Raw genomic sequence first — 26,764 nt, forward strand, 5'->3', positions numbered from 1 at the left:
ATGTTGCTAACCCACTTTTAATCTCAAACCTTGGCCTACATTGTATTCCTTTTTAACTTGATCTCTGCTGATTGTTGCAACATGACCTGTATTCAGCTAAACTCCTACTCATGCTGATAAAATAACTGTCCAAACACCTGCAAAAAAAAAGCCTGCTTTCATCCAAACTCAGGTCATAACATATTCTTTACTACAAAATTGAGTTCTGTCCCCCCCTCCCCCCCCCCCAGTTTTATTCATTTATCCAAGTTTCCTTTTATGTTTGGACATGTTACACAATAATCTAAGTGCTGTCTCCAAACCTTCTCTGCATTACTAAGAAAATAAATATGGCAGATAAATATTACATTTATTTCATGGAAATGTTATTTGTTTTTGAGTGAAAGAAACTTTGAATATGTAGAAAAGAAAAACATCCGACAGAGCCTTTAAGTAGCAGCAGTGTAAATGGTTTTCAGATCAGACTAAATAAAAAATAAAAATTGACATTCCCAGATAATTGATATTGTTGTCATTAAAAAATAGCTGCAGCCAAAACGTTTCTGATTCGGAGATATACAAATATCTGAGGTAGATGAGTGGATTTATGACACTGATGTCATTCTTCTCATCTAACTCAAGTTATTTTTGTGAAACATATTCTCCATCAGAAAGTGAATATGTGCATTTCTCAAAGTGTGGAACTGTTTCTTTAAGTGTAATTCCCTTACTTTAAAGCTTCATGTACAGAAATCCTTTTCATGGCAAACATTTTTGATGGTTCAATCCCATCGAAGGGGCTATGACTTTTTTTTTTTTTTTTCCTGTACACACAAAAGTTATTGTGTTTAGTGCATTTCAGTTTCACGGAAATTTTCTTCTTCACAAAACATTTGCAATGCTGATTTTTAAGAATTTTATCCCTGCTTTTGGGGCAGTGCAGCACATGCCATTAATAAGACCGTGTATCTTTGTGCACCTAAACGAGTTAAATAAAAATGAGGAGTGCAGTCATAGCAATAACAGCTCCACAGCAGTACTAGAGGTCTAAGCAATTACAGTGAGCCAACACACTGAACATTAGGACCCGGAACTGGCTGGCCTTAAAGGGATTTTAATTGTTTTAATGGTATCGAGTACACCTGAGCTTTTGCCGTTATGCCATGTAAAAATGTCTGTGGAAAATAGGACTAAACAGGCATAGAAGAATATACTTCAGACACTTTATTATTAGTCTCTTTTAAAAGGAATGATTTGTGTGAGAAACATCTACCGTTAATGGGGTTTTCCACCATAAACAAAGACATGACATTGACAAAGAGCGGGGCACTCTAGGGTTTAACGGGTCCTCAGCCACTTCAGAGGTTGCAGGCCTGCAACTTCTTGTCCGCCAGCTTCAGAGACACCCAGGTGTTTAGCATGGAGGCCCTCAGCTTACACCACACCAGGTGGTCGGTCAGGCCGAAGATCTGCGCTGCAAACTGGGCAGCGGCGTCGGGGGAGAGGATTGTGGAGCAGCCCAGACCTGCAGAAGGAAACAAAACAAGTGAAGGCTCAGTTACTATGACAAATAAACCCACATGGGACAAATAACAAGAGTACATAATAGAGTCTGGAATCTGCTCACCGCTTGGCATTCGGAGGGATGACCACACATCCTGTGCTCCCCAGTCAGGAGTTAGAGGAGGGCAGTTGATAACAGGATACGCAGTGTTTCCAGACATCACCGGGCCGAGACCATTACTTCTGCCAGCTACAGCCACAAACACGGTGGGTACCCCATCACCTGCGGAAAAACATTTGAGACATTATGAAATAAAAAAAAAAAAAAACTCCCAGAACAAAAGAATGAATCTGCTAATTTTAGCATGAACACTCACCTTCATATTCTGCTTTGATGCGGAGAGTCTCGTCCGGACCCTTGTGTGCCGAGGTGACTCTCAGGATGCAGAGGATCCCGTAGGTGGTGCAGGCCTTCCTGATTTTTTCACAGTGGGCCATGTCCGAGGTGGAGCCCATCAAAACCACCACCCTGCCATTCGCCTGGGGCTTCAGCAGCAGCTGAGAGGCACAACACGGGAACCATTAGCCACACAAGTCCCACTAACTCACTCCCCTCCATCACTACTTTCATTCATATTTTAAGACGCAACAAATTATATCCAGTTATAAAAAAAAAAAAAAAAAGCCGGTAGTTAAAACAGAAATACCGTGAGTCATTGCTATGGAAACAACATGCCATTTAGTTGCTTTGGTGTAAACTGGCAGGTCTTTGAATATTTTAGACTTGCAAACTAAGAGTAGTTGCACCTTTCAGTTATAGTATTAATTATTTTAAAGCGTAGTCACACGTTAAGGTGTGTTTGGTGAATCAATCTTGATATTTTAAAAGGCCAAAAACCTGACCAGAAAACAAAGTAGACAGGGATGATGTGTTCTGTGTACCTTGACCCTTTCAGAGACCCACTCAAAGTTTCTCTTCACCATCTGCATCGCCTCTGGGGTGACTTCTTTCAGGTCCCGGTACACCTAGAAAAAAACAAATAAGGGGGGGAAAGCCATTTTTCAGCTTTTAGTTTTATTCTTAAAAGCATCAAAATGAAACAAGAGACAAAGAAGCTGCCCTGACCTGCTTATCTTTCTGCTGGCTTCGATCTCCAGCCGGCCACAGCCTCCACGAGTCGTTGTCAATCACATCCGCGAGGATGATCTCTTGGCTTTTCACATTCACACCAAACTCGATCTACAAGCACGGAAAAATTAGACTCATTAGTTGCGTAGCAGGTACGAGCATGCAGTGGAGAAGTGGCCACACTGGGAGGATCCCATGTTGACTAGCAGAGGGCAGCGCTGCGCTGCATACCTTCATATCCACCAGCGTGCAGTTCTGAGTGGCCCAGGCCTTCTCCAGAATCTCAAAGATGGCCACAGTGCTTCGATTCATGATGTCCACCTCACACTGACCGATGGTGAGCCCGGCCAGGCAGAATTTAGACTCCAGCAGCTGCTCCTCGGACCACTGAGGATCATTGTTGGCATCATCCTAAAATCACAACCGTCGATAAGTCAGCAGGCAACAGTACTAAACAATAAAAACACATTGAATGCAATGAATACGCAAACTCACTTTGAAGAACATCTCCATCTTCAGGGGGGTGAAGCGGTAGCCTTCTTTGACCCCAGGATTTCTCTTGAGGAAGGACCCGGTGGCCACTCTCCGACACACCCACTCGATGGGAATCATCTCACAGTGGGCTGCAATGAACGCCGTGTCCGAGTGCTGCTTCACAAAGGCCGTTTTAATCCCTGGAAAACAGGAAAGATATTAAAATCAACCTCAACACATCTACAAATGTACAGACACCCAAACTTTAAAAGTTACAGACTTAAGTTACCTTGGATGCGTTTTAACCAAAAATTGAATTAATCTCAAGTAGGACGTGGTTAATTCTGGTGAATTATAAGCAGCTGAGATTTCAGGTCACAAGGCAGTCATTAGCAGCTGGGCTGACACGCACCACACTCATGAGCAGCATAATGGTTACAGTTAGCCAATTACTTAGAAATGAAAGCAAGGTGGAAAGTCATTTTTGGAATTATGTCGGCCTTGTATGAACCAAGCTGAGACACGTCAGCATTATTGACCGGGTTCATGCATGACAATAGTTCAGACGGAAGCTTTTGACGCAAACTGCAGGGTTTATGCGTACTTGGGGGGAAAAAAAACACAATATTATAAAATCACAATTTTCCCTGCAAGAAGCACAAGATAAAAGGTGTTTATTGAGCACTCATAAAAAAAAATAATTAAGCAGCGAGGTCTCAATCATGTGTTCGCATTAGTGCCAATACGATTCATCAGCTAATTAATAATCAGTGACATGTTTCAATCGTTTTTCTTGCTTCACAAATGTAAATAATTGCTGAGCATGTCGGACTTCTACGATATTATAATTAATATTTGTTTAGTTTACCGTTTTTCAGAAAAATCTTATCTTGTAATGAGGTTCACACAAGCTTTTGATGTCTTTAGTTGCTCACACGAATTCCAGTGGGATTAATTTACTGGAGAAATGACATGCGAGTAAGGGAGGGTTTTACTTTTTTTTAATTAAATAAAAAAAAAAAAAAAACTTTAAATCTGCAGTAATTGCAGACCTTGACGCACTCACACTACCAAAGAATGTCTCCCTCCATGTGGGACAGCTGCCGGAGGGTGAGTACGAGACGTCCGTGCCAACCCACACAGTAAAAAGGAACCTGCAGAGCAACTTCTGAATGGATCTACAAACCACAAGAAGTTTACCGAGTCCTCACCAGATTCCTGCAGCAGCTTGAACACGCAGCTCGTCGTTTTGTTAGCGATGGCAGCCTTGCCCTCCATCTGATCTTTCCTCACGGCGTTCCCAGCGGTGATCTGGTCCATGGACTGGACCAGAACCAGTCCGGGCTGGTCCACGAGCTCGTAAATCTGCTTCGTCTTTCCCTCGCTGAGCTTCTGGCCGAGCTTCAACTCTTTTCAACGCACACAAGAGAGGGAATAGTTAAGCGTTGCATGTTTAACTTTGAGCTCTAAACCGTGCATTAATTTGTTCAGTACCTGGAGTAGAAGCCATGATGCTGGTGAGTCCTGAACAGTCCTGAAAGACAAGAAACAAAATGCCTCTCAACTTGCGGAGCTTTGGGGTTCAGTGAAGCAGCAGTAGAAGAAGGAAGCGAACAGTTTCTTACCCGCGCTGGCAGCCAATCACGTCACTCAACTGATTCAGACAACCAATCAAAGCAGCGTATTGCACCACACGTGGGTTGAAGACGCTCCTACACCAAATATTAACAGGACGAAAAACTTTTTTTTTTTTGGAGGTTTATCGTGTAAACTTCCACCATTTCCACTTTGACGAGAAGATCGATACATCAAAAATTGTATCAAGGCAAAATAATTACCAATCGATTAGTTTGATTCTGATCAGCCTCTCTCCTCGTCGTAAACACCATGTGGGTTTCTCCACTTCAACACAGTTGATTCATTTATGATAACCGCCATGGTGGCCTGGCTCTTCTGTTAAAAGCGTGTGGACTTTGTTTCTTGTGACAAACTCAAGTTTTTTTTTGTTTTTTGTTTGTTTGTCGGACTCGTGATTTCACGTCCATTTCATTTCAACAGTGTCAGCTGAGTTTGTGATGTTTTAACGAGCCACGTTGTATTGTAAAGGCACGTGTTCGGTCCATACTCGTGGGAGCGTGTACATACGCGTACGCACGCGCGCACTGCTCGCGCCGAGGTAAGCGGTGGCACGAGACCGTTCGCCGGGGTTAACGGACAACCGGGGAGCGGCAGCGGCATGGAGTTTGAGGAGTCCGGTATCGGGGAGGAGTGCGGGGTCTTCGGGTGTGTCGCTGCCGGAGAGTGGCCCACGCAGCTGGAGGTGGCCCAGGTCTTAACCCTGGGGCTGGTGGCGCTGCAGCACAGGTAAGGTGTGCGTGTGCGTGCATGCGTTTTTGTTTGTTTGTTTTTATTTATGTTTTCGCAAAGCTAATGACACTTAATTTGTCAAATTGAGGACAAATATTTGGTTGGATTGTGTAAAGCAAAAGCAAAACAAAAAACAACAAAAAAAGCATGAATACTGAGGTAGATATTCATCCACATTCAGGGATATAAATGTGAACAAAAAGTCGATGTGGAGCGACAGATTCACTCTGAAATAGTGAAAGATGCAGCTGCAGCAGACTTTCCTTTTCTGTCAGCGTCGACTAATCTGCTGTCCATTTAACTGATTTAAAGTTTATCATGTTACCCGCCACAAAATGAGGAAATGATGTTCAGTTAACGATCATGAGAAAACCCTTCACTCGTTGCATTTGAGTTTTGTGGTATTAGTGCTTCAAAAATATCGATTAACCGATTAGTTTCTAAATAAGGCTTTACTAATCGATTAATTAGCTACTTATTGCAGCTCTAAACATGGAGCATGTCTGGATTCCCACAGCATGTTAAAAGAATGATTTCTACAGTTGTGTCAGGGTTTGCATGGTTGGCCACATGGGCTTATCAGATATTACCTGTCTCTCTGGAGATGGAGTAGGAGAGGCCATTGAACAGACTGAATTGATCTTTATTATTGGGATGTGTTCCGGCTCTTCTTTGCACCGGGACGAAGCCAATTCAGGTACAGTGGCCAATTTTTTCACCGGTGTTTGGAGTATGGGATCTGAAAATGAAAACAAAGGCACGTTTTTAATTACTATTATTATTATTATTATGCTTACTTTAACATTTAAATTTTTGTCCATCACAGACTTTCGAAGTTACTTTCTCTGTCGGTCTCAAGGTGACCTTCATCATGACTTGTGCCTTTTGTTAGCAGTCACGACCCTCCCCTTATCCATAATGTCATTACAAAGCTGCCTGGCAAATCATGGGACTGAGACGGACATTTTAAAGGCCTCGGTCAATTGTGGACATCATGTGACATGCAGAGTGATTACAGAAGGAGGCACATTTCAGACCTTGTCCCGCAGCTTTCCTCTTCGTTCCTTTGTTGGCTGAATATGTGTCCTCTTTTTCAGACCGAGTTTCTGAAGCGCCTACAAACAACATGCAACATCAGACAGTTACAAAGGAAAGACAAAACCCCAGTGTTCAAAAACAAAACTAGATTTGACATGCTCAACTTCAACGCTGCTTCAGACATAGTGGCTGCCCAGTTTCACTTGAGGATATAGAAACATCTTCTTATTCAGCACTGTTACACGTAAAAGAGGTCATGCATCTAAAAGATTAATTATATTGTGTTTATATTCCTTGCTTTGGAAAAAATATATTTATTTTCCTCATATTTCAGATGTTTTTGTAGATTACATTTTAAAAAAGTCAGACCAACGAAATTTAAAATCATTAAAAGCACATTTTCTCATTTAGTTTGAGGGAATTTAGTTGGATTTAAGTTATTGAATAATTAGATTTTGTACACGTAAGTTGGTGACAGATATTTTAAGAGCTAAAATATGCAAAGACAATACAACAGCTTTTTGTTTTTGTTACGAGTCTCTGGTCAAGTGGTAATTAATCACTGGAGCCTTTGTGTAAAAGCATCACATCAAATTTAATAAATGCATAAATTTATTTTAAATAAATGACAATGATCAGCTCACTCATCAATCCGTGGTGTGGATCCAGATGTTGCTCCTTGATCGCATGCTTTACGTTAGTGTTTGATGCAACATCACGGGCAACAGATGAAACAGAATCCGAGCAACAAGTTCTTTCCTCCATGGCTGCCACCATTGCTGTCCCCGTGTTTGTCTTTGCCAAATAGTCGTCCACGTGACTGTCCTTCTCGCAAGCCTCCAACATTGTGAGTCTGCCTGAATCTGCAGAGTCAGCAGCTCCTGTGTCATGCAGGCCATTGGCTGTGTGATTCATGATGGCGTCCACCTCATCATAGAACCTCATGAGGCGTCGTGGGTCGGCTTCATCAGTCTTTCCCCTTTGGAGGGAGCGGTAGAGGTACTTGAGGTTTTTGTACTTGGTGTGGCACTGTTTCCAGTCCCGCTCGATGCCCTGTTGCATTAACCTGTTGGAGATCTGGACGAAGATGTCCCGCTTTCTGGTCGAGCTCTCCAGCTGCCTGCAAATGCGGTCGTCAGACCAGACTTGAATCAGCGCTCGCACCTCTTGGTCGCTCCAGTTTCGACCCGTGTCTGACATGGTGACCACGTGGAACTGCTCAGAGCTCGGTGAATCCGTGAGATGGACATCTGGAGGGAACAAGAAGAGAGTCAGGAAAGAGTTAAACTGCACAGGTGATTTGGTAGATTTACTCTGGCGTACCTGTGGCTCTCCATTTGGCTTCTAGCTCTCCGTCAATGTCGTAATCGTCACTGTTGTCATCTGAAAATAAAATTTAAAAAGATGTTTTTCTTGAAGCTTTGAATCCCAAACTACCATGTGCACTGCGTACCGAATACATACCATCATCAATTTCGATGACCACCTCGCTCTCCGAGGCCATCACCTGTCCTGTGAGGCCTGTTGGTGTCTGTAGCCTCCCTGCTCCCATTTCTCCTTTATACAACCTCTTTTGCATTTCCACCGCTCCATTTTCCAGCCCGTGGTCCAGCAGAATGGCTTCCACCTCATCAAAAAACTTCATGTACTTCCCCGGGCTTCCTGTGCTGCTGCCTCCAGCGGCATGAGCGCTTTTCGCTGTCTTGTAGTCGTATTTCAAGTTCTTGTATTTTGTTCGGCACTGTTTCCAGTTGCGCACCACCCCAAAGTTTCTCTGCATCTGACGGGCCATCTCTTGGAAGATGGACTTGTTGCGCAGTGTGCATTTCAAGCGCTCCCGAATGCGCCGGTCGGCCCAGACGCACAGCAGCGCTCGCACCTCGTCGTCTGTCCAGTGGCGGCCGCCCTCTTCGGTCACACTTGGAGTGTAAGGGAGAGGTGAATGGAACCGAGTCTTTCCTGCAGACGAATGCACACACCGTTATGTTAAATGATCCTGTTGAAAGAAGAAGGTTGTTGAATAAAAGTTTTGAGTCTGTTTAGAGCAAGCAAGCTAAAAAAAAAAAAAAAAAAATGGTTTAACTGACACGCCTGGTTACCCTTTGATAACAACTTAAAAAGAAAATTGTTGTGTTGTTGCTGCCAGTGCTCCCGTTGGTGTTGGAACAACATTTACCTTCCTGCATTGGGATAGTGAGTGAGGGAGAGTAGAGTCCTCTTTGATTACCCACATCTTCTACCTCTTCCTCCCAGCCCTCCGCCGGCCTTCCCTCCGCTCCAGGGCTGTAGTTTGCCGAGCTGCCTGCTGCAGCGTCAGGCTTCCTGCTCTGAAGTCCCAGGCTCCTGCACTTCGCCTGACACTCCCTCCAGCTGCGCACAACGCTGAGCCGCCTCAGACGCTCTGAGATCAACTCAAATGTGCCTCTGCTCTCTGCTACGTGCTGAGCTCCAACCTCGTCCCACACTGATACCAGAGACAGCACCTCTGCCTCCCCCCACTGCCTCTCCACCGAGCCTTTGTCCTCCACCACCTCCCTATCACCTCCTCTTTGTCTCTCTGCTCCTCTCTCCATGTTTGAGCTGACCTGGAAACGCTTTCTTTTCCCCCAGCCCGTCTGTCTCTGCTGCCCGGTTCCCTAGGCAACCAGGCGGTTAAGCCTGAAAGCAACGCCTCCATGCTGAAAAGCAGCCTCACCACTGGCTTAAGCTGTGTGCTGAGGGGGCGGGACCAGCAGTAATCTGAGAAGCAGCTTGGTAAATGGGCTGAAACTGCAGCAAGACGACTCTCCATATTTGGCAGTCTGGCAGCATAGAGGCACTTTTGTTATCTTGTTCCTCATTCCTGCTCCATCTCAGCCGATTCAAACCAGTTTGATTTGCCTCCAGGCACGTATTAAACATTAAGAGTTGGACACTTTGATTCATGTTTTAGTCACACCAAAATTCAGCAGGGATCCTGCGTTATGAAGCTCGTCTCCCATCGATATGTCACAATTCACACTGAATGTTTGTGTCCTCTCAGGGGTCAGGAAAGTGCCGGCGTCGTCACAAGTAACGGAGCCAGTCCTCCCACATACACAACACACAAGGTAACATGCAATCACGAAGACGCTCCTTCTATCAACAGACAAAAGTACAGTTCAGCTCGTGCCATCTTAAAAATATCCCCATCGACAGATTTTCATAAAACCGTTACATACGTGGACACACAAACAACAGTTTGACAGAATTACATTGAACATTGTACCGGTTGTTAAGGCCCCGTTTTATTTGGCACATTCATACTGTGGCCTGATTATCCACTTTGCATCATAATAGCGACTGTAAATATCACTAATAATTTTTGTTTCTTTTTAAACCTTTGTGCTGACTGTGTAAAAGAAAACATCTTCCTGATTCCTCTCGTCATTTGTATTTAGGGAATGGGATTAGTGAACACCGCTTTCCCACCCGAGGCTCTTCTGAAACTGCGCTATGGTAACCTCGGCATTTGCCACACACGCTATTCAACTACCGGGATCTCTGAGCTGCAGAACTGCCAGCCCTTTGTGGTGGATACGCTGCATGGCAAGATTGCCGTGGCCCACAATGGAGAGCTGGTTAATGCCCATGCCCTGCGGAAAAAGGTGAGCGTGGCCCTCCGCTCCAAACTGACCTGTCAAAATCACAAATTACAGTCTGCAAGGGGTCATGCATGCGACAAACCAGAAATCTAAATACAGCACGTAGATCTGTTTTAATTGGTCAAACGTTAAGCTCGTGTGCGTTGACTTTCTTCCCCAAGATATAAAGTACTGTAAGAAAATGGACATTAGCCTGCATTAAATATCATTTCTGTACATGCATGTACTGAATGGGTCACTGCAAATGTGCCGTGCAGGTGATGCGCCACGGTGTCGGCCTCTCCACCAGCTCAGACAGCGAGCTCATCACCCAGCTGCTGGCGTTTACTCCACCGACGGAGGAGCTGGACTCACCTGACTGGGTGGCCAGGTGAGTGCTGGGATAGAAGATGCTGCTTCTGGGGACACTGAACAATAGCACATCATTAACACTTGTACACAACAGAAATCCAAAACACATAGACAATCTGTACAATATAAATAACCTATATATATATATATATATATATATATATATATAATGTACATTTTTTTAAAGCAGAAAAATGAATGGATAATAGCTCAATGCTGCATAAATATTAAATTTTTTTCTGTTCATTTCTTTTGTAGAATTAAAAACCTCATGACTGAAACTCCCACATCATACTCACTGTTGGTCTTGTACAAAGATGTGATATATGCCATAAGGGACCCTTATGGAAATCGGCCCCTCTGCATTGGACGACTCGTTCCCGTCTCCAAACTGCACAGTACAGGTATTTTAAACTTTTAAATTTGCAAGTGTTGTCAGAAACGGTCTGTTGGCTGAGCTGGCGTGTTTGTCCTCGGGAGACCCGGATTGTTTTCCTGATAAAGAGGAGACCTCGGCAGAGGTTAAGGGTCAGACAGGCTGCCATTGATCAGCTGCGAGGTCAGATGTGAGCCGCTGGATGATTAACTTGTTTGTTCCGTGGTCAGGCGGTGGAGAGGAGGACACCGAGGGGTGGGTTGTGTCATCGGAGTCGTGCAGCTTCCAGTCTATTGGTGCCAGGTGAGTTTTTATTTATCACAACTGCAACAGCTTCTGTTTTTATAACGGCAACCTGCAGCGCCGTGAGTTCAGACCCTCGTTCCTTCCTGTCTGATTCTCAGGTATTACAGAGAGGTTTTACCAGGAGAGATAGTCCAGATATCCAAACATGGAGTCAAGTCTCTGAGCGTCGTGCCTCGCCCTGAAGGAGACCTCCCTGCCTTCTGCATTTTTGAATATGTTTATTTTGCCAGACCAGACTCCATTTTTGAAGGTACAAATATTTATTAACACGCGCATTAATTCTTTTGTTCTTAACTGTATGTGTTGACTGAGATATGAATGCTCTGCAGGACAGATGGTCTACACTGTGCGGCAGCGCTGCGGTCGGCAGTTAGCCATCGAGGCTCCAACAGATGCAGACGTGGTCAGCACCGTGCCCGAGTCTGCGACCCCGGCTGCACTCGGCTACGCTCAGCAGGTTTGTCAACCGGCGTCTGATCTCCAAAATACTCTCGAACCATCTGGTTGACTTTTGCCCTCAAGTTCTTCTCCTCTCGTCTTCCTCTCCCAGTCGGGTCTTCCGTACATAGAGGTTTTGTGTAAGAACCGCTACGTTGGGAGAACGTTTATTCAGCCAAATACTCGTCTGAGGCAACTCGGAGTGGCCAAGAAGTTTGGGGCTTTGACAGACAACTTCGCAGGGAAACGAGTGGTGCTGGTCGATGACTCCATCGTCAGGGGCAACACCATCTCCCCCATCATCAAACTGCTGAAGGAAGCAGGCGCAAAAGAGGTCGGTTGGCACCTAAAAATGAATCCAAACGTCGTTGTTTGTGGAAGTGCCTCACATCCATCTTACAATAAGACATTTTAGGTGGGGGATAATTGTCATTACAAATAATTGCATTAAACAATTTGTCTTTCTATGTATTTTAAGGAACTACTACCATATACGCCAAATCATGTTTTAACAAACATACAACAAAAGAGCCATTTATTAGCTGTTTGATGTTTGGGTTTGCAATTAAATCCTAAATGTTAATGTCCATTGATTCTCATCTAAATGCAGTTGAATATTAGAAGTTAAGTGCTTTAAGATAAACATGTGGTGGTGCTAACTCTCCACTCCTCTGTACCATTAAACTACAGCAAGAGATGCAACATGATGACATCATTAAAAGATCGCCAGTCAAACCTCAAATGGTGGAAATATGACATTTCTGTTAGTTTCATGCAGCTATTTTTAAACGGATGAATAAAACCCGTTCTCATAATAATGCAAAGTGACTGCAGTCAGCTCAATGACAATGGAGGATATTTAATGAGTGAGCTGATTTATCTCGTTGCGTTGTTACTATGTTGGGAACAAGATTGGAAGCATCAGAGTTTAGAGGGATCCAGATGTTGTTTTTCCCATTTATGACTTAAACATCTGCTTGTTACGGTCAATAATATTACAAACAAACCAGTGTTCTTTCTTTGGGACACTGTCACATGTCTTGGTTTCATAATGGACATTGAAACACAGAGCAGCATAGTGCCAAACTGGCCCAGTAAATGGACTTTCTGGGTTCATGTTGTGTGCAGGTCCACATCAGAGTGGCGTCTCCACCCATCAGGTTCCCCTGCTACATGGGCATCAACATCCCAACCAAGGAGGAGCTCATTGCCAACAAGCCAGAGTTTCGGGACATTGCTGGTTACATTGGTAAGTACTCGTTTATAAAACGTAGTGCTGCGGACAGAGGTTGCAGTACATTTCCGTTTCTTTGCGAGGATAAAGTGTGCATCTCTGTGTTGTGCAGGTGCTGACAGTGTTGAGTATCTGACTGTGGAGGGCCTGGTGTCAGCTGTCCAGGAGGGGATTGCCTCCCTCCAGGAGAAGGACATGATCAGCTCCAGCAACAAGCCCAGCAAGAGAGTGGGACACTGCACTGCCTGCCTGACCGGGAAGTATCCGGTAGAGCTGGAGTGGTAACTGCTTCACCAACAACACAACCGACCGGCTACCGCCACTCTCTGGATGAACTGCAAACTTCCACAGCTGGAAAACATATAGTCCAGTTTCTGACTTCTATCTGGAACACAAAGATGTTGCACAACCTTTCCTACAGAGGGCCATCAGGGTCATCTTCTGAGAACTTTAACCCTCCTGTTGTCCTCTGGTCAAAATGACTCGCAGCTGTGTTCAACCACGTTCTATTTTATTTCTATATTTTTGTATTTTTTTGGGATCATTGGTGACAAGGATGCTGCGAGGGTTTCTTTAAACCAAAAAAAATCTCCAAAAATATAGAAATAAAATAGAACTTGGTTGAACACAGCTGCGGGTCATTTTGACCCGAGGACAACACAAGGGTTAAACTGGTTAAAAATTGTCCTTTTGCTCTCCTCTAGTAGCTGATCTGTTCAGCACTGTGCTCCTGATGCATATTTTTGACCACAGTAGATGTTTTTATTACGTTACTTTTCCTTGGAAGGTTACAGCTTAAATGATTTTCAGTCAAGTCTTGAAACTAGTTTTATATGTCGTCATGTTTTCCAAACAATAACGTAGATAGAATCTGGCGTGTCAGAAAAGCACATGAGACCAGTGACCAAAAAAAATAATTCTTTATTTTCCTTATTTACTGCAAATAAACCACTAAGCTGTCCTTTTGTTTTTGGGTCCAACTGATTTTTTTGTTAACATTTTGAACATTGGAAAGAGAAATGTCGGTAATAAAAAGAATAATTGCAATGAAAACATTTACTCTGGATGCTTTTTTAAAAACTGCATTTTCACATTTAGAATATAAAGCATGAAGGTGTAATAATTTAGAAAATGATAAACCAGAGAACAAAGTTTAAAATTTAGTTAAAATATAAAGTCACAAATGTTTAAAAAAAAAAAAATACAACGTAATGAGCTCAATTTGTATCAACAGCCAATTTTTCCAGTTTACAAAATGTAAATATTTGTAGTGGAAACATGCTTCTACACAAAACAACATTTATAGGCTGAACAGTTTTCCACCCCTGAGCTCATTGAACTGTCGTGCCCTTTTCCATTTTAATTCCCCATCATCACTACTTTCTGCAAATATTGGAAGAACAGCAGGAGAGGACATGGCAGCGCTGGAAAGCCATTTTGCTCTGAAGTGAATCTGTTAAAGAAAGCATAACAACGATGTAACCGATCAGCGGGAACAGGAAACGTCACTGAACCGTTTCATTTAAGAGCAGACGCGACTGGTTTCTACGCGACTCTTCTCCGGCCACTGCTGACTCATTGCAGCTTGCTGAGTTCACTGGAGCTAAAGGAGAAGCCACGATAAGGCCGCTCCGACTCGGACGGAACGAGATGGCGTCTCAGCATCTCCTGCCAGCGGTGCTTGGACCGCGGCGAGTACGTGCCGTACTCCTCCCTGAGGCGTTTGGACCGGGGATGGCTGTCCCAGCTGATCTCCCGGTGGCGTTTCCTCAGGACGGAGCGGTGAGGCGACAAGGCGAGAGCTGCCAGAGACGAGGAGGCGTTTCTTCTGCCGGCCTCGGAGCTTCTACCGCAGAGGTGACAGGGAGGACTGTCTGAGAACGAAGATTTGTTCTGGCACACGAACCGGTGGTAAAGTTTTATGAACTCCTCGTTGACTTTTTGAGGCGACATGTAGACGGGGGGCGACGGCGTGGGGGAATCGAAGGAAAGGTGTCGTCTGAACCTGTGACGACCGTCGGCTGCTGCCGCTGCTGCTGACTGAGGCGAGTGCAGCCGTGGCTGGAAGGACTGATGGGAGTCCAATATCCTCAGGGGCACACCGGGCCTCCGTGGAGGGCAGGACAGAGACCCTGATCGAGGACTCGGCGGCTGTCTGCGCTCCTCACAATGTTCTCTGGGGCCTCTAAGCAGCGCATGCGGTGAATGACCGGGGCTGCTCTTCATCCTGGCTTTGAAGAGACTCTGCCTGACCGGGGAGCCGTAGATATCAGGCTTCTCTCTTCCAGCACACGTTTCTGCTGCATACATGGAGCTTCCAGCGGTCTGAGGCGGGTGTGCAGAACGAGAAAGCCATCTCAACCTCACGAACGGCTGCAGGGATGCTTTACCGGTGGGATGGCCAGGTCGTGAAGGACTGAGAGTGTAAGTGGAGGCCTGTTCTCCCAGCTGGGACACTTCAGGGGGGGGCAGCTGAGACACAATGAAGGTCTCGTTCAGCGAGACCTCCCTCGGTTTGTAGATGTCAGAGGGACCAGAGAAGTCCATTATGAGGACGGGCTTGTGCTGCTCTCTCCTCAGCGAGCCTCTCTCCTTACCAGGAGACCGCTGCTGTGCTCGCCCACTCTGAGAACCGGTGACTGGAGAGCGAAAGGTGTCTTCGGCCCCGGTGAAACCCCATTTCAGGGGTCTGCTGGACTTCTCCTCAAGCAGCGCCTGACTGGTCGTCTTTTTCAGGTTGACGCTGGCGTGTCTCGGCGCGACAACCAAAGTGTTGTTGAGATGGCTTCTGTTTGGCTGGTGTCGCCATCTGCGGTACCTTCTCAACACCGAGTCGGCAGCTGTAGTGTCCTGCTGCCGGCGCCAGGCCTTCTCTATTCGACCAATCATGCTGGGGTAGAGCGCCACCAGGGAGCTGCAGTGACTTCTCAGGGTCATCTGCAGCTCCTCGTCGTGGTCCTCCGGCTGGATCGAACTCTCATCCAATAAGCTCACAGTCAGGTGAGAGACGTCACTTGTATTCATCCCTGTAGGGTGCAAACGGGGGAAAATAACATTTAGACGAAGAATAAACTCGTTTTAATTCAATTTCTTGTTCCGTTACGTCGTGTTTAAAGAGAGTACCTGTTGCTTTAAGGTTGTTATCATCATCTTCCGTTGAAAATTGGCTGATGGAATCAAAAGTCTTATCAGCTCCATCATCTTGATACGTGAAGTCCAGCTGTTGAAAATAAACCATTATTTTAAGCTACAGTAAATATCAAATGCATGCGTGTTTGATAAACACAGCTATATTTACCTGAGAGTCTCCTGCAATCCTGTTCGCTGTGGAAGAAATGTTAAAGTCACGGTATTAGATGAAATGTACACTGCAGCATGTTGTAATTTTCAGTTTAGGTTATGAAACCGAACCTCTTATTGTCTCTTCTCTCAGATCTGTCAGGCTCTGAGGGGAAGATACGTCAGATTGAAGCAGTTGTGTTTATATATTTAATAACTGGTTTGTATTTTGTGTCATGCATACCTGCAGAGGATGTTGACACATACCTTTGATTCCAGCATGCTCAGCCTTTTTTTGGACACCCTCATGTAGTATTCAAGTTCTTCATCATGAAAGGATTCAAGACAAAAGATTCACAAAGACACCAGGCTACGTGACAACTGCTGAACTGCAGTAATGAAAACATACAAAAATAGTGCTGCTGCAACAGTTGATTACCAAGTAATCTGTCAAATTTCTTGATTAATATTTTAGTCTTTAAAATGTCAGGGTTGACAAGCATTAGAAATTAAAAGGGGCAAAAATGCCCCAAGAAATCTCACAATGTCCCTAAAAATTGTTATCGAGGAGCAAAACTGTCCCTGAAGACTGTGGAAAATGAATGATGGTTCAGGAACAGCATCCTCTATTAGGCCATCATTTTATTTTCATTTAATTTTGATTTCCGCACACACGCACAGCACTGGGATGGACGGGAGGAGTACAGGGCAGCAGTGGAGGACTTTGTGGAGTGAGCAGGAAGAAATCAGCTGCTTCTGAACGTGAAGACCAGAGAGATGGTGGTCGACTTCAGGAGGAAGACGACGGCTCCACGACCGCCGAGAGTCCTGGGAGAGGAGGTGGACATGGTGGAGGAGTACAAGTACCTGGTGTCTCCATGACAACAGACTGAACTGGAAGACCAACATCAATGCTGTCTACAAGAAGGGGATGAGTCGACTCTTTTTCTTGAGGAAACTTCGATCCTTCAACGTGTGCAGCGAGATGTTGGAGATGTTCTACCATCTGTTGTGGCCAGTGAACTGTACTTCACTGTGGTCTGCTGGGGGAGCAGCGTTGGAGCCGGAGACACCAACAGACTTAACAAACTGGTGAAGAAGGCCGGCTCCATCATTGGCTGCGAACTGGACAGTCTGGAAAAGGTGGTGGAGAGGAGGACACTGAGGAAACAGACCGCCCTCTCCACCACCTGCTGGAGGGACATTGGACCACTCCTCCAGCTCCGCTGTCACAAGGACCGATGCAGGAGTGTATAAAATAATAAAGTGTATAAAATCAAAAAAAATCAAAAGGAGATCATTCCTGCCCACTGCTATCAGACTGTACAATAAATCACCTCTGGTCAAATCCATCCTACATCATCATTAACACCGCTGCACTGTTTTTAATTTTTTTTTATCTTATTCTATTTTATTTGTATATACTGTCAATTTTTTGTATTTAAACCTATACCACCTCTATTTTTATTGTTATTTTTTTATTGTTTTTTCCATATCTTCCATGCTGCTGTATCGAAAAAATGTCCCCTTGCGGGATCAATAAAGTTATATTATATATTATATTATATTATATTATATTATATTATATTATATTATATTATAATATCTATCTAACATTGTTCTACATATTTTACACCAAATATGCTCACAAATTGTAAACGCCTGCAGCCAATAGCAGTAAAATCCCGTTAGGTGGCGCACTGTCAAATAAAATATCCACGATAACAACCAGAGTTGAATGGAGAGACGATCAAATCAGGTTTTAGGGGGAAAAAAGGTTCAAACTGAGGGTTGGAAATCTAATAAAAAAAACAAAAGTTTTTGCAACACCGAGTCAACTTTGAACCCTGACATGATGTTTTCCGTTTGGGAAAACAATAATAAAAATAAAAATAAATAAATAATAAACAAACAAACCTAACGTCTTTGCTATGAACCTCCGACACCAACAACGTTATACAAACTTCGCAGCTTCCTTACTTGAGGGTTTCACATCGTCGAGGTCCACTTCTATCCCTCCGTCCTGGTACTGAAGTTTGGAATACTGTTGAAAGCAGTCGGAACAGGTTAATAAAAAATAAAATAAAATAAAATAAAAATAAAAATTCAAGTTTTTCTCATTTAAAAAGTTTTTTTTTTTTTTTTTTTTTAACGTTAATTTAATGATAACATCAGCCACCGCCCGACAGCATCTTCAACGCACCTTATCTACGATCCGATACAGTGACCTTTTGTAGTTAAGGCTATTTTCAAATAAGTGTGTCCTTAACAAACTGTCCATGTTGCATAAATAAAAAAGAGGTCGACGGACATTGAAGAAGTGTCGACCGGCCCGGTCGTCCAACAGTAATGGCGCGGTCGGGTTCAAGATTCTGCTTTCTCAAAATAGCGGAATGTGATTGGACAGTGGACATGTGGTGCCTTCAGGGATACTGGGAAACCTCGGTTTACAGGGTATAATACAAGTAAATTGTTCATTTGAAAGACTAAAACATAAATAGCAAACGTTTGAAGTGATAACATGGCGTGTCTTTTGTACATGTCAACAATGATCCGCGGAACAATACGTTGTGGATAAATATTTAAAAACACCCAATATTTTACGGCATTTGACGTAGCCATATAAATGAGACGTAGCCATAAATGAGACGTCATTTTCCGGTAATGCGTCATCTTCACTCGACAAACGTGGTCTGTCAGAGTGTAAATAAAACTCACTTCTGCCTGATTCAGAAAGAATTGAATTACAATATGTCCTGCATGTTTTTGTCCAGACTTTGCACCGGCGGAGAACGAGCAGGCGGTCAGTGAACGGCTCGTCGGTATGGCTGCCCGGGCGCTGCAGGAGCTCGTGTCCGCCGCTGCCTCTCTGCACCCTGACAGAGCGGCCGTGACGTACGACGGCGGGTCGGGGTCCGGCAGCCCGGTGTCTCTGATGTACAGTGAACTGGTGAAACTTGCCGGTGAACTCGCTCGTGTTTTGCGGAAGAACTGTTCTCCCAGCAGCGGTGTTATCGGGCTGTATTGCAGCGCTGATTTGCTCGTACCTGTCTGGATTCTGGGGTGAGTTCACTGTCCTCGTAAACACCCTGAATCTGACCCCGCCTGACCCGTTTAAACCAAGTGGGGTTTTTTTTTTTTTTATAGATCTGGATCAGGTCTGACGTGGTGAAGATGTAGGGGGAAAAAAAAAAAAGCTGTGAAATGTCCCTTTCTTTGCATTTTCACAAATAGAGTAAAGGTTTCACAAATCAAATTTGAAATAATCTTGAGTCTCTGATAATCTAGTCCAGATCTGACCTGTGTAAGTAAAGTCTGATCACGTGGTGTAGATGTATGAAAAAGCACTTATAAAGTCCCACTGGTGCATTTTCACAAATACAATGAAGGTTTGACAAATTTGAAAGTATGGATTTTTAAAAAAGTACATTTTACATCATGAATGACTGTTTTCCAGGATCCTGCAGTCTGCTGCTGCTTATGTGCCTCTGGACCCGGAGGCTCCTGGACTTCTCTCCGCCAGAGTCATGAACCAGTGTGGCCTCAAGTTCTGTGCTGTCAAGACTGACCTCCTGCAGGTTGAGTTTTTTTTTTTAATGTTTTATCAGAAACATTCCAAATGGTTTGTGTTCGATTAGATTAAATTCGGTTGGATAGTTTTTATAACATTGTCAGAACATTATGCCTTGATTCTGAAAATATTTTCAGTGGCAAGTTTTTATGTGGGATAACATGATAAAATGGTAAAAGCAGGTATTTGTTATTTCCATATTTGCACTCATTTTACTGAATTTATGTATGTACAAAAGCAGAATTATGTGTATTATATAAAAAAAATATTCAGTATATCCTACAGCTGACTTTGCTGTAGGTTTGTTAGTATTAAAACAACTTTGCAATTTGTTAAAGGAGTCCTGCTTTGTTCATGCTCTCCGTGAATATTTACATTGATTTTCTTTTTCCATCCCATAAAGCAATTCCAGACAGCTCTCATCGAACATGTAGCTGTGGAGGTTTGGCTGGAGTTGCCCGAGTTCAACTTGACTCTGCTGCGAATCGAGCCGCTGCCAGTCGCTGAGCACCGACGAGGAACAGAAGGAGCCAGAGATCCCACGGCAGATGGAGTCCATCTCCGTGAAGCAGCTGTGTTGGAAAAGGAGTCTGGGAACAGAGGCTTGGCGTATGTGCTACACACATCTGGAACAACAGGCCTTCCAAAGACTGTGAGGGTGCCACACAAGTGTATAATCCCCAACATACTTCATCTGAGGTCAGTGAGGACACATTCTTGTCTTTGTTTGCGCTAGAACAGCAGTCTTTTGATATGTGTTTCATGAAACGGCATCTTTCCCGGCTCAGATCTCTCTTTCAGATGAGTGCTGATGATGTGGTTTTCCTCGCTTCACCTTTGACCTTTGACCCCTCTGCGGTGGACATTTTTCTGGCCTTATCATCCGGGGCTCGGCTCCTCATCGTCCCCACTGTGATCAAGAAGATGCCCAACCGCCTGGCTCAACTGTTGTTCAAAGATCACAGGACGACTGTCCTACAGGCAGGTGACGACCCATCACAGTCTGTGTTTTGTCTGAGAGGTTTGTCTGTTTGTGCGATGGGTTATTTTTCACATTTCCACAGGTCACTCCCACTCTGCTGCTGCGCTTTGGCCATCGTATCCTAAAGCGGGACGTGCTGTCGGCCGGCTCCTCTCTGCGGGTGTTGGCTCTGGGTGGAGAAGCCTGCCCGTCTCCGGCCCTGCTGACGAGCTGGAGACACGAGGACAATAAAACCCACATCTACAACATCTACGGTATCACTGAGGTGTCCTGCTGGGCCTGCTGCTACAAGATACCAGAGTCTCTGCTGCTGTCCAGCAACCAGTGAGTGTTTCATGTTTAAAGATGTCCATGACTTTTGCTTGTTGATTTTGAATTAGCTGCAGTTACTTAACACGACAGACGTTGCAGCACTGCGTCCTCTGTGCCTCTCGGGACCCCTCTGATGGGCACAGTGGTGGAAGTCAGAGACGAACATGGCTGCGTCATCACAGAGGGTGAAGGACAGGTGTTCATAGGTGGGAAAGATTTCAAACGGTACACAACAAATCAATCACACGGAGCTGAGCAAAATCCAAACAGATCCGTACAATGTTTGGTGCAGGTGGAAAGGACAGAGTGTGTCTCCTGAACGACGAGGACGACTTCGTCCCCGGGACGATGAGAGCGACTGGAGACTGGGTGAATGTTAAAGAGGCGGAGCTGTACTACCAGGGGCGGAGAGACAGGATCATCAAACGCAACGGAAAACGGGTGAACCTGGACGGCTTGCAGCAGGTAAGAAGTTTTTATGTTTACATCTTGACAAAAAAACAGACATAAAAAAACAGTATAAATATAATTTATTTTCAGTGTTCTATAAACTAAATAATGCAGCCTCATGTTGGACCCATAAATCCATACTGCAAAATGCACCTAAAAACACACATCAATAACACAGTGAACACAGTACTGATGTAACACACACTGCAAGTGTTGCTGTTGTCAGGTGAAAACCCTCCTTCTCATTAAATGAATGAACATTTTCAGGAAATTTGAAAAATAGTATAATCTCAACAACCCTGAGTTCAAGTAATGTGTCGAGCCATGCAGATGTTTCTCAGTGATGTGTGATCTTCAAACGAAATTCTGCGGTTCGACTCCCCTTTGAGCTGTTTTTGGTCACCACCAACTAATGAGAGCAAAGTATGTTGAGCTGACACATGCAGGTAGCATGATGGGGGTTATGAATGTGTTTTCATTGAAAACAGTTGCCTGCTGCTGAGGCTGAACCAAAACATTGAAGCTGAGGGCTGTAAAACCGAAACGATGAGCTGTAAGAGGCTCAAATGCTCCTCAGACCTGAGAGGAACTGCAGAGCTCGGTGGTCATTTTTTGTTCAAAACACTTTTCTAACTACAAATAGTCATTTAAGTCATTGTTATTTGAAAATATGAATTTTATAGTGCACCTTTAAGATATGAAAATGGCCATCACTTTAGCAATAATACCGTTTAGGTTTTTAAATAGATTTGTATATTGTCACTGATGCACAGATGCAAGAAAATTAAAAACATAAATAACTGAAATGAAATAAAAGAAAAGGAGTGAAATGTACAGATGCAATAGATACATATTTAAGCAGTCAACTGGTGGTGCCCTTTACCTTACTTTAGTCATGGGGGTTATATTTCAGCCAATAATTTTTTATGAAACTTTTCAGTCTCTACTTTTTTCTTAACTGCAATCATCCTAATTTTGTTTAGGTTAGAGTTAACACTGCAAACTGAACTGGTTTAATATTCTATTATAAGAATGGGGGCTAATAGGACCGAAGGTTTTTGGCAACATATCTTTTAAGAAGAAGGTATCTCAAACAGCAACAGCAGCAAAGGATCGTGGGCCATCATCTGGAATACTTTATTGATGAACCGACTGTGTTTCCCCTCCTCCAGCTCCTGCTGAGACTCCCTCAGGTGGAGGCCTGCGCTGTGGGTCTGCACGAAGGCTTTCGACTTCTCGCCTTCGTCGTGGCATCCACATCTGGAGACCAGAAGGCAGCTTCTACCTCCTCATCTGTACAGCAGCATGTAGAACAAACCCCATCTGCTGACGCTGAGCATCAGGAGAACCCACCGTCTTCTGTTAAACGGCACCTGGAGGAGACGGGCGGTGCAGACGGAGATCTGAAGAGGCTCATGCTGAGGCAGCTGTCTCTGCTGCTGCCTGCTCACAGCGTCCCCGACACGCTGGTGCTCGTCTCGGCCTTGAGCCTGACTCCTCATGGTGAGCATTAGATACACAAGTCGCGCTCATTCACACACTATTTCAGCCACTCACTCGTCTAATGTTTGCTTTTCTGCAGGCAAAGTCGACATGAAGGCACTTATGAAAATATATGACAGACAGAAACAGTGTTTCGAGTCTTCACGGGGAGATTCCAGAAATCTAAAGGAAACTCTTCAGGCTTTGTGGCAGGTATTTGACGCAACTCAACCTTTATATAATGTTGTCTTTGTCTGTTCAAACTCGATATTTTTCCAACCACCTTTCAACAGGATACTTTAGGTCTCGCTGGAGATGCGACCATTGACGAGGAATCCAACTTCCTGTTCAGTGGAGGAGATTCTCTGAAGGCGCTGCGTCTCTGTGAAGACATCCTCACCGCTGTCGGAGTGACCTCACCGGAGCTTTTGGAGGTTATCCTTGACGGGACCTTCTCTGACGTACTGCGCCATGTTGCCAGGGTAACAACGATGCTGCCGCTGGAGAGCAGCCCCTCGTGGCAGTCCGAGGCCCAAAAACGGCACACGGATTCTCCCGCCGTGGGTGTAGCGAAGAGACAGCGCGGAGACTCTGCGGCAGCCCAGAGACTGCAGGTGGAGAAACAAGTGGTTAAAGTTATAAGACGAGCGGGTCAGGTGATAGAAATGAACATCAGAAATACAGAGACTATCAACAACCTGCAGGCAGATAAACCCGGAGAAAAGGATTCTAGTAGAGATGTTGTTGATCTGGGCCTCAGTCTGAGCTGGTCCTCCGACACAGGCAGATGCGTGGACGCCTCCCCGGTGCTTCTCGTGCAGGACAGGACCGATGAGAGGTCAGATGTGGCCAAAACAACAGTGATCATCGGCTCCCACTCCCACAGGATCCAGGCGTTGGACCTGTCCACCGGGAGCCTTCTGTGGGAGCGAGTCCTCGGGGGCAGAATCGAGGCCTCGGCTGCCGTGTCTCAGTGCGGCACCCTGGTTGTCATAGGTCAGTATCAGATCTCTGAACATCTTCACGATAGCATCTCCTTTTCCTGTTTGTTTTCACTCTTCTGGATGATTCTGGGGTTTTCTTTGTCAGGTTGTTACGACGGCTACGTGTATTTCTTGTGCGCCGATTCTGGAAAGACGCGGTGGGTGTTTGAGACCGGAGACGCTGTAAAGAGCTGTCCTGCTGTAGATCCTCTCGCCGGTCTGGTGATAGTGGGCTCACACGATGGGCACATGTACGCCCTGAACCCACAGGTGAGTGTAATCGATGTGAGGAGATCCGACAGCTGTAATGATTTAGAAAACTCATGGACCATTGGTGACAGTGGTTGTATGTAAAGTAGATTCTCAGCAGCTGCACCTATGGGAATTCTTTGACTCACCACATGTAACAAGGACTCTGAATCAAGAACTTTTATATATTGAATTATCCATTTTAGTACATTTTTTAGACCAGCATTTTTAGAACAGCATTAAGACAAGAAACCCAATAGAAAAGACAGTATAAAGACCCATTTATATAGGATTTGAAAAGTTATGAATTAATAGTCCCAAGTTGGGACATAAAACAGAAAAGTTTAATGCTGCTGTCTGATTTACAATTTTTGTAGACATGTGGTGCATAAAAACTACAAGCTGCCTTTCCATGTTCAGCTTTGGAGACTCCCATTAAGTTGTCTCAGTAATGGAGCAGCAGATCAAACATTTTGACCAAATATTTTGATCCTGAAACACTCACTGCTCTATAATCATCGAGAAGTATTTTAAAGTTTATTCTTTGACAAGTAGGAAGCCTGTGTAAAAATGTGAGGACTGGATTGATTCCTGGTCTTGGTGAGGAGTCCTTTCAGTGCTGAAGGCTCCTCAAATCAAACACTTCGGTTCCTTCCAAGACAGAAGCACTAAATGGCTTCATATATTCTTCAGGTAGTCGGTAGATTATATGATTGTCATAACGTGGATGTTGGTTTGTATTTTTCAGGTTCAGAACTGTGTTTGGAAGCGTCATTGTGGTGGAGGAGCTGTGTTTTCTTCTCCATACCTCCACCCGTCCCTCCGACAGCTGTACGTGGCGACGCTGGGAGGACGCCTGCTCTGTCTCAACCTTGTGAGTGAAGGACATTTTACTAGAGAGGTCAATCACTGCTGTTGAAATCATTTAAGTGCTGCCAGCAGGGGTAAAAATTGACTAAAATAAAACATTTTGACAGCTTTGATAGATGATTAATGTCAATATAATTAATGACATCAGACGATTGCTACTAATGTGGTAAAAAGCAACATGTTAGGAAGTAAATTGTGTGTCTAAGTGTGTCTTACAAGCGTTTGCCTTTTCCAGGACAGTGGAGGCGTTTTGTGGTCTCACTGTAGAGACATCCCTTTCTTCTCCTCACCAAACTGCTCTTCGGGTCACGTTGTGATCGGCTCTGTGGATGGAAACATCTGCTGCTTCAGCACCTCGGGGAATCTGGTGAGTAGCAGAGCTCAGACTCTATGTTACATTATTCTACAGTTTCAGCGTGCAAACCTTGATCTGCCAAAGGTTGATGTTTTGAGTTTGAACATTTGTAAACTCAGTTTTACTTCATTTTTGGGTTATTGAGTGTAGATTGATGGGAAGATGGCAGCCTTATTAGTTTACGTTACAAAACTACAGCACAATAAAGTGTCAAAAAACAGAATACATTTTAAATACTCTGTTAAGTCTGTGGCTGATAGATATCAGTCAAAGTAAAGTGATGCAGTGAAGTACAGTCACTAATTATTTTGCCTTGTCGAAACTCAGGATATACTTTAAACACGGTATCTATTTACAGTAATAAAGATGAGAATTACTTGCAGTTTGACAGCGTTTTTTTTTTTTATTTGCAATGATTAAATCAGCGATGAGGCTGTAGCTTGTGTTGATGCCCTGATAGACCCACTGCGTGATATTGTGCCTAATTTCATACATATGGTTTCATCAGAGATTTTAAGGCCAAATTTAGGAGCACAGATTTTGATAAATTGTAACTGTTTATATTTTTTATTGTTGGTGGTGGAGTCCATCATTCTCATTGATGAGGGTCTCATTGACAACAGCTTTACTGTTTCTGATCCATCTCTCCTGCAGCCGTATCAGACCTGTGTTTAGTCACTGCTGACATCATTTCCGACTGTTGTATTTCTGACAAAGTACTTCCTAAAGATGTGTTTTCTGCCCATAAAATTTTGCACCCCGTAGTATGAAACCACACGGTAAACATGGACGTTGGCTGACCAACCAGAACTGAAACCTTCAGACTTATGACTTATGCAAATGTAGTGTCTGTTGTGAGATACTGTCTTACTTCAGTGTGTGACTCTTGTGTTTCTCTGCAGCTGTGGCAGTTTCTAACAAAAGGACCGGTCTTCTCGTCTCCGTGCGTAATGCCAGACCAGCAGAAGCTTCTGTGTGGATCACATGATGGTTGCCTGTACTGTTTGAACTGCGCAGACGGCTCTTTAGTTTGGACCTTTCGGACCACAGGCAAAGTGTACTCCTCTCCGTTTGTGTTCGATGGCTCGGTTGTGGGACGGGGGGGGACTCTGGTGGGCCTGGCCTCCACGGACGGCACGGTCTGGATCCTGGATGGACAGGACGGACACATGCTGGCGTCGCACATCCTACCTGGGGAGCTGTTTTCATCCCCGGTGGTGTGGGAACGTTCTCTGATTGTCGGGTGTCGTAATGACTCCGTGTATTGTTTGAGGCTGAACATCGAAGAGGAAAAGTAGAAGTATTTAATGATAAACAGTTTCTGTATCAGAGCAGTGAGGGTGCGTTGGGAAGCAGGATCTTAATTAAAGATCAGGGTTTAAGATGTAGAACAGGGAAATAATGAGTTCCTGT

General features: G+C 44.4%; 4 protein-coding genes across 5 annotated transcripts; 2 read left to right on the plus strand and 2 right to left on the minus strand.

The window, feature by feature from the left end:
• Positions 1-1,180: 1,180 nt before the first annotated feature.
• On the minus strand, positions 1,181-9,109 carry paics (phosphoribosylaminoimidazole carboxylase, phosphoribosylaminoimidazole succinocarboxamide synthetase). 2 transcript variants are annotated; one of them, XM_069150660.1, is made up of 15 exons: positions 8,667-9,109; positions 7,955-8,449; positions 7,814-7,873; positions 7,135-7,740; positions 6,490-6,567; positions 6,043-6,191; positions 4,580-4,619; positions 4,297-4,494; positions 3,107-3,285; positions 2,843-3,022; positions 2,609-2,722; positions 2,425-2,508; positions 1,860-2,040; positions 1,607-1,765; positions 1,181-1,504 (listed from the first exon to the last, which is right to left on the minus strand). In XM_069150660.1, exons 1-15 carry the CDS (start codon positions 9,061-9,063, stop codon positions 1,338-1,340), a joined length of 3,087 nt encoding a protein of 1,028 aa, XP_069006761.1. In that variant the 5' UTR covers positions 9,064-9,109; the 3' UTR covers positions 1,181-1,337. The 2 variants fall into 2 exon arrangements, with proteins under 2 accessions (XP_069006761.1, XP_069006762.1); XM_069150661.1 differs by lacking the exons at positions 6,043-6,191; positions 6,490-6,567; positions 7,135-7,740; ... (1 more) ...; positions 7,955-8,449; positions 8,667-9,109 and adding an exon at positions 4,711-4,764.
• Positions 4,397-13,779, plus strand: ppat (phosphoribosyl pyrophosphate amidotransferase). The gene is made up of 11 exons (XM_069150664.1): positions 4,397-5,449; positions 9,513-9,579; positions 9,910-10,116; positions 10,371-10,483; positions 10,723-10,868; positions 11,071-11,143; positions 11,245-11,396; positions 11,476-11,603; positions 11,697-11,918; positions 12,713-12,833; positions 12,931-13,779. The coding sequence occupies exons 1-11, from the start codon at positions 5,322-5,324 to the stop codon at positions 13,101-13,103; spliced, it is 1,530 nt and encodes a 509-aa protein (XP_069006765.1). The 5' UTR covers positions 4,397-5,321; the 3' UTR covers positions 13,104-13,779.
• Positions 13,720-18,430, minus strand: LOC138198909 (uncharacterized). Its single transcript, XM_069150663.1, has 7 exons — positions 18,301-18,430; positions 18,078-18,141; positions 16,365-16,420; positions 16,230-16,263; positions 16,117-16,142; positions 15,942-16,038; positions 13,720-15,844 (listed from the first exon to the last, which is right to left on the minus strand). The coding sequence occupies exons 1-7, from the start codon at positions 18,376-18,378 to the stop codon at positions 14,394-14,396; spliced, it is 1,806 nt and encodes a 601-aa protein (XP_069006764.1). The 5' UTR covers positions 18,379-18,430; the 3' UTR covers positions 13,720-14,393.
• A 372-nt stretch (positions 18,431-18,802) lies between these two features.
• On the plus strand, positions 18,803-26,704 carry aasdh (aminoadipate-semialdehyde dehydrogenase). The gene is made up of 14 exons (XM_069150673.1): positions 18,803-19,160; positions 19,555-19,675; positions 20,072-20,367; positions 20,457-20,649; positions 20,733-20,974; positions 21,062-21,168; positions 21,255-21,427; positions 22,585-22,915; positions 22,995-23,107; positions 23,188-23,890; positions 23,984-24,147; positions 24,875-25,000; positions 25,232-25,363; positions 26,254-26,704. Exons 1-14 carry the CDS (start codon positions 18,922-18,924, stop codon positions 26,647-26,649), a joined length of 3,336 nt encoding a protein of 1,111 aa, XP_069006774.1. The 5' UTR covers positions 18,803-18,921; the 3' UTR covers positions 26,650-26,704.
• The last annotated feature ends 60 nt before the right edge of the window (positions 26,705-26,764 follow it).

Source organism: Embiotoca jacksoni, unplaced genomic scaffold (assembly GCF_022577435.1).
Source record: "Embiotoca jacksoni isolate LCO1_2020_lvr unplaced genomic scaffold, fEmbJac1.0.p SCAF_16, whole genome shotgun sequence".
NCBI lineage: Eukaryota > Metazoa > Chordata > Actinopteri > Embiotocidae > Embiotoca > Embiotoca jacksoni.

Coding starts and splice junctions, on each gene's coding strand:
- ppat (XM_069150664.1), top strand. CDS start 5,322: ATGGAGTTTGAGGAGTCCGGTATCGGGGAGGAGTGCGGGGTCTTCGGG. Junction 9,580..9,909: donor CCACATACACAACACACAAG/GTAACATGCAAT, acceptor ATTTGTATTTAG/GGAATGGGATTAGTGAACAC. Junction 10,117..10,370: donor CCCATGCCCTGCGGAAAAAG/GTGAGCGTGGCC, acceptor TGTGCCGTGCAG/GTGATGCGCCACGGTGTCGG.
- paics (XM_069150660.1), bottom strand. CDS start 9,063: ATGGAGAGAGGAGCAGAGAGACAAAGAGGAGGTGATAGGGAGGTGGTG. Junction 4,495..4,579: donor CATCATGGCTTCTACTCCAG/GTACTGAACAAA, acceptor TGCGTTGAAAAG/AGTTGAAGCTCGGCCAGAAG. Junction 1,766..1,859: donor CATCAAAGCAGAATATGAAG/GTGAGTGTTCAT, acceptor GTTTTTCCGCAG/GTGATGGGGTACCCACCGTG.
- LOC138198909 (XM_069150663.1), bottom strand. CDS start 18,378: ATGGACAGTTTGTTAAGGACACACTTATTTGAAAATAGCCTTAACTAC. Junction 16,421..18,077: donor CGACGATGTGAAACCCTCAA/GTAAGGAAGCTG, acceptor TTCATGATGAAG/AACTTGAATACTACATGAGG. Junction 16,264..16,364: donor TGAGCATGCTGGAATCAAAG/GTATGTGTCAAC, acceptor TCTTCCCCTCAG/AGCCTGACAGATCTGAGAGA.
- aasdh (XM_069150673.1), top strand. CDS start 18,922: ATGGCTGCCCGGGCGCTGCAGGAGCTCGTGTCCGCCGCTGCCTCTCTG. Junction 19,161..19,554: donor GTACCTGTCTGGATTCTGGG/GTGAGTTCACTG, acceptor ACTGTTTTCCAG/GATCCTGCAGTCTGCTGCTG. Junction 21,169..21,254: donor TGAAGGACAGGTGTTCATAG/GTGGGAAAGATT, acceptor TGTTTGGTGCAG/GTGGAAAGGACAGAGTGTGT.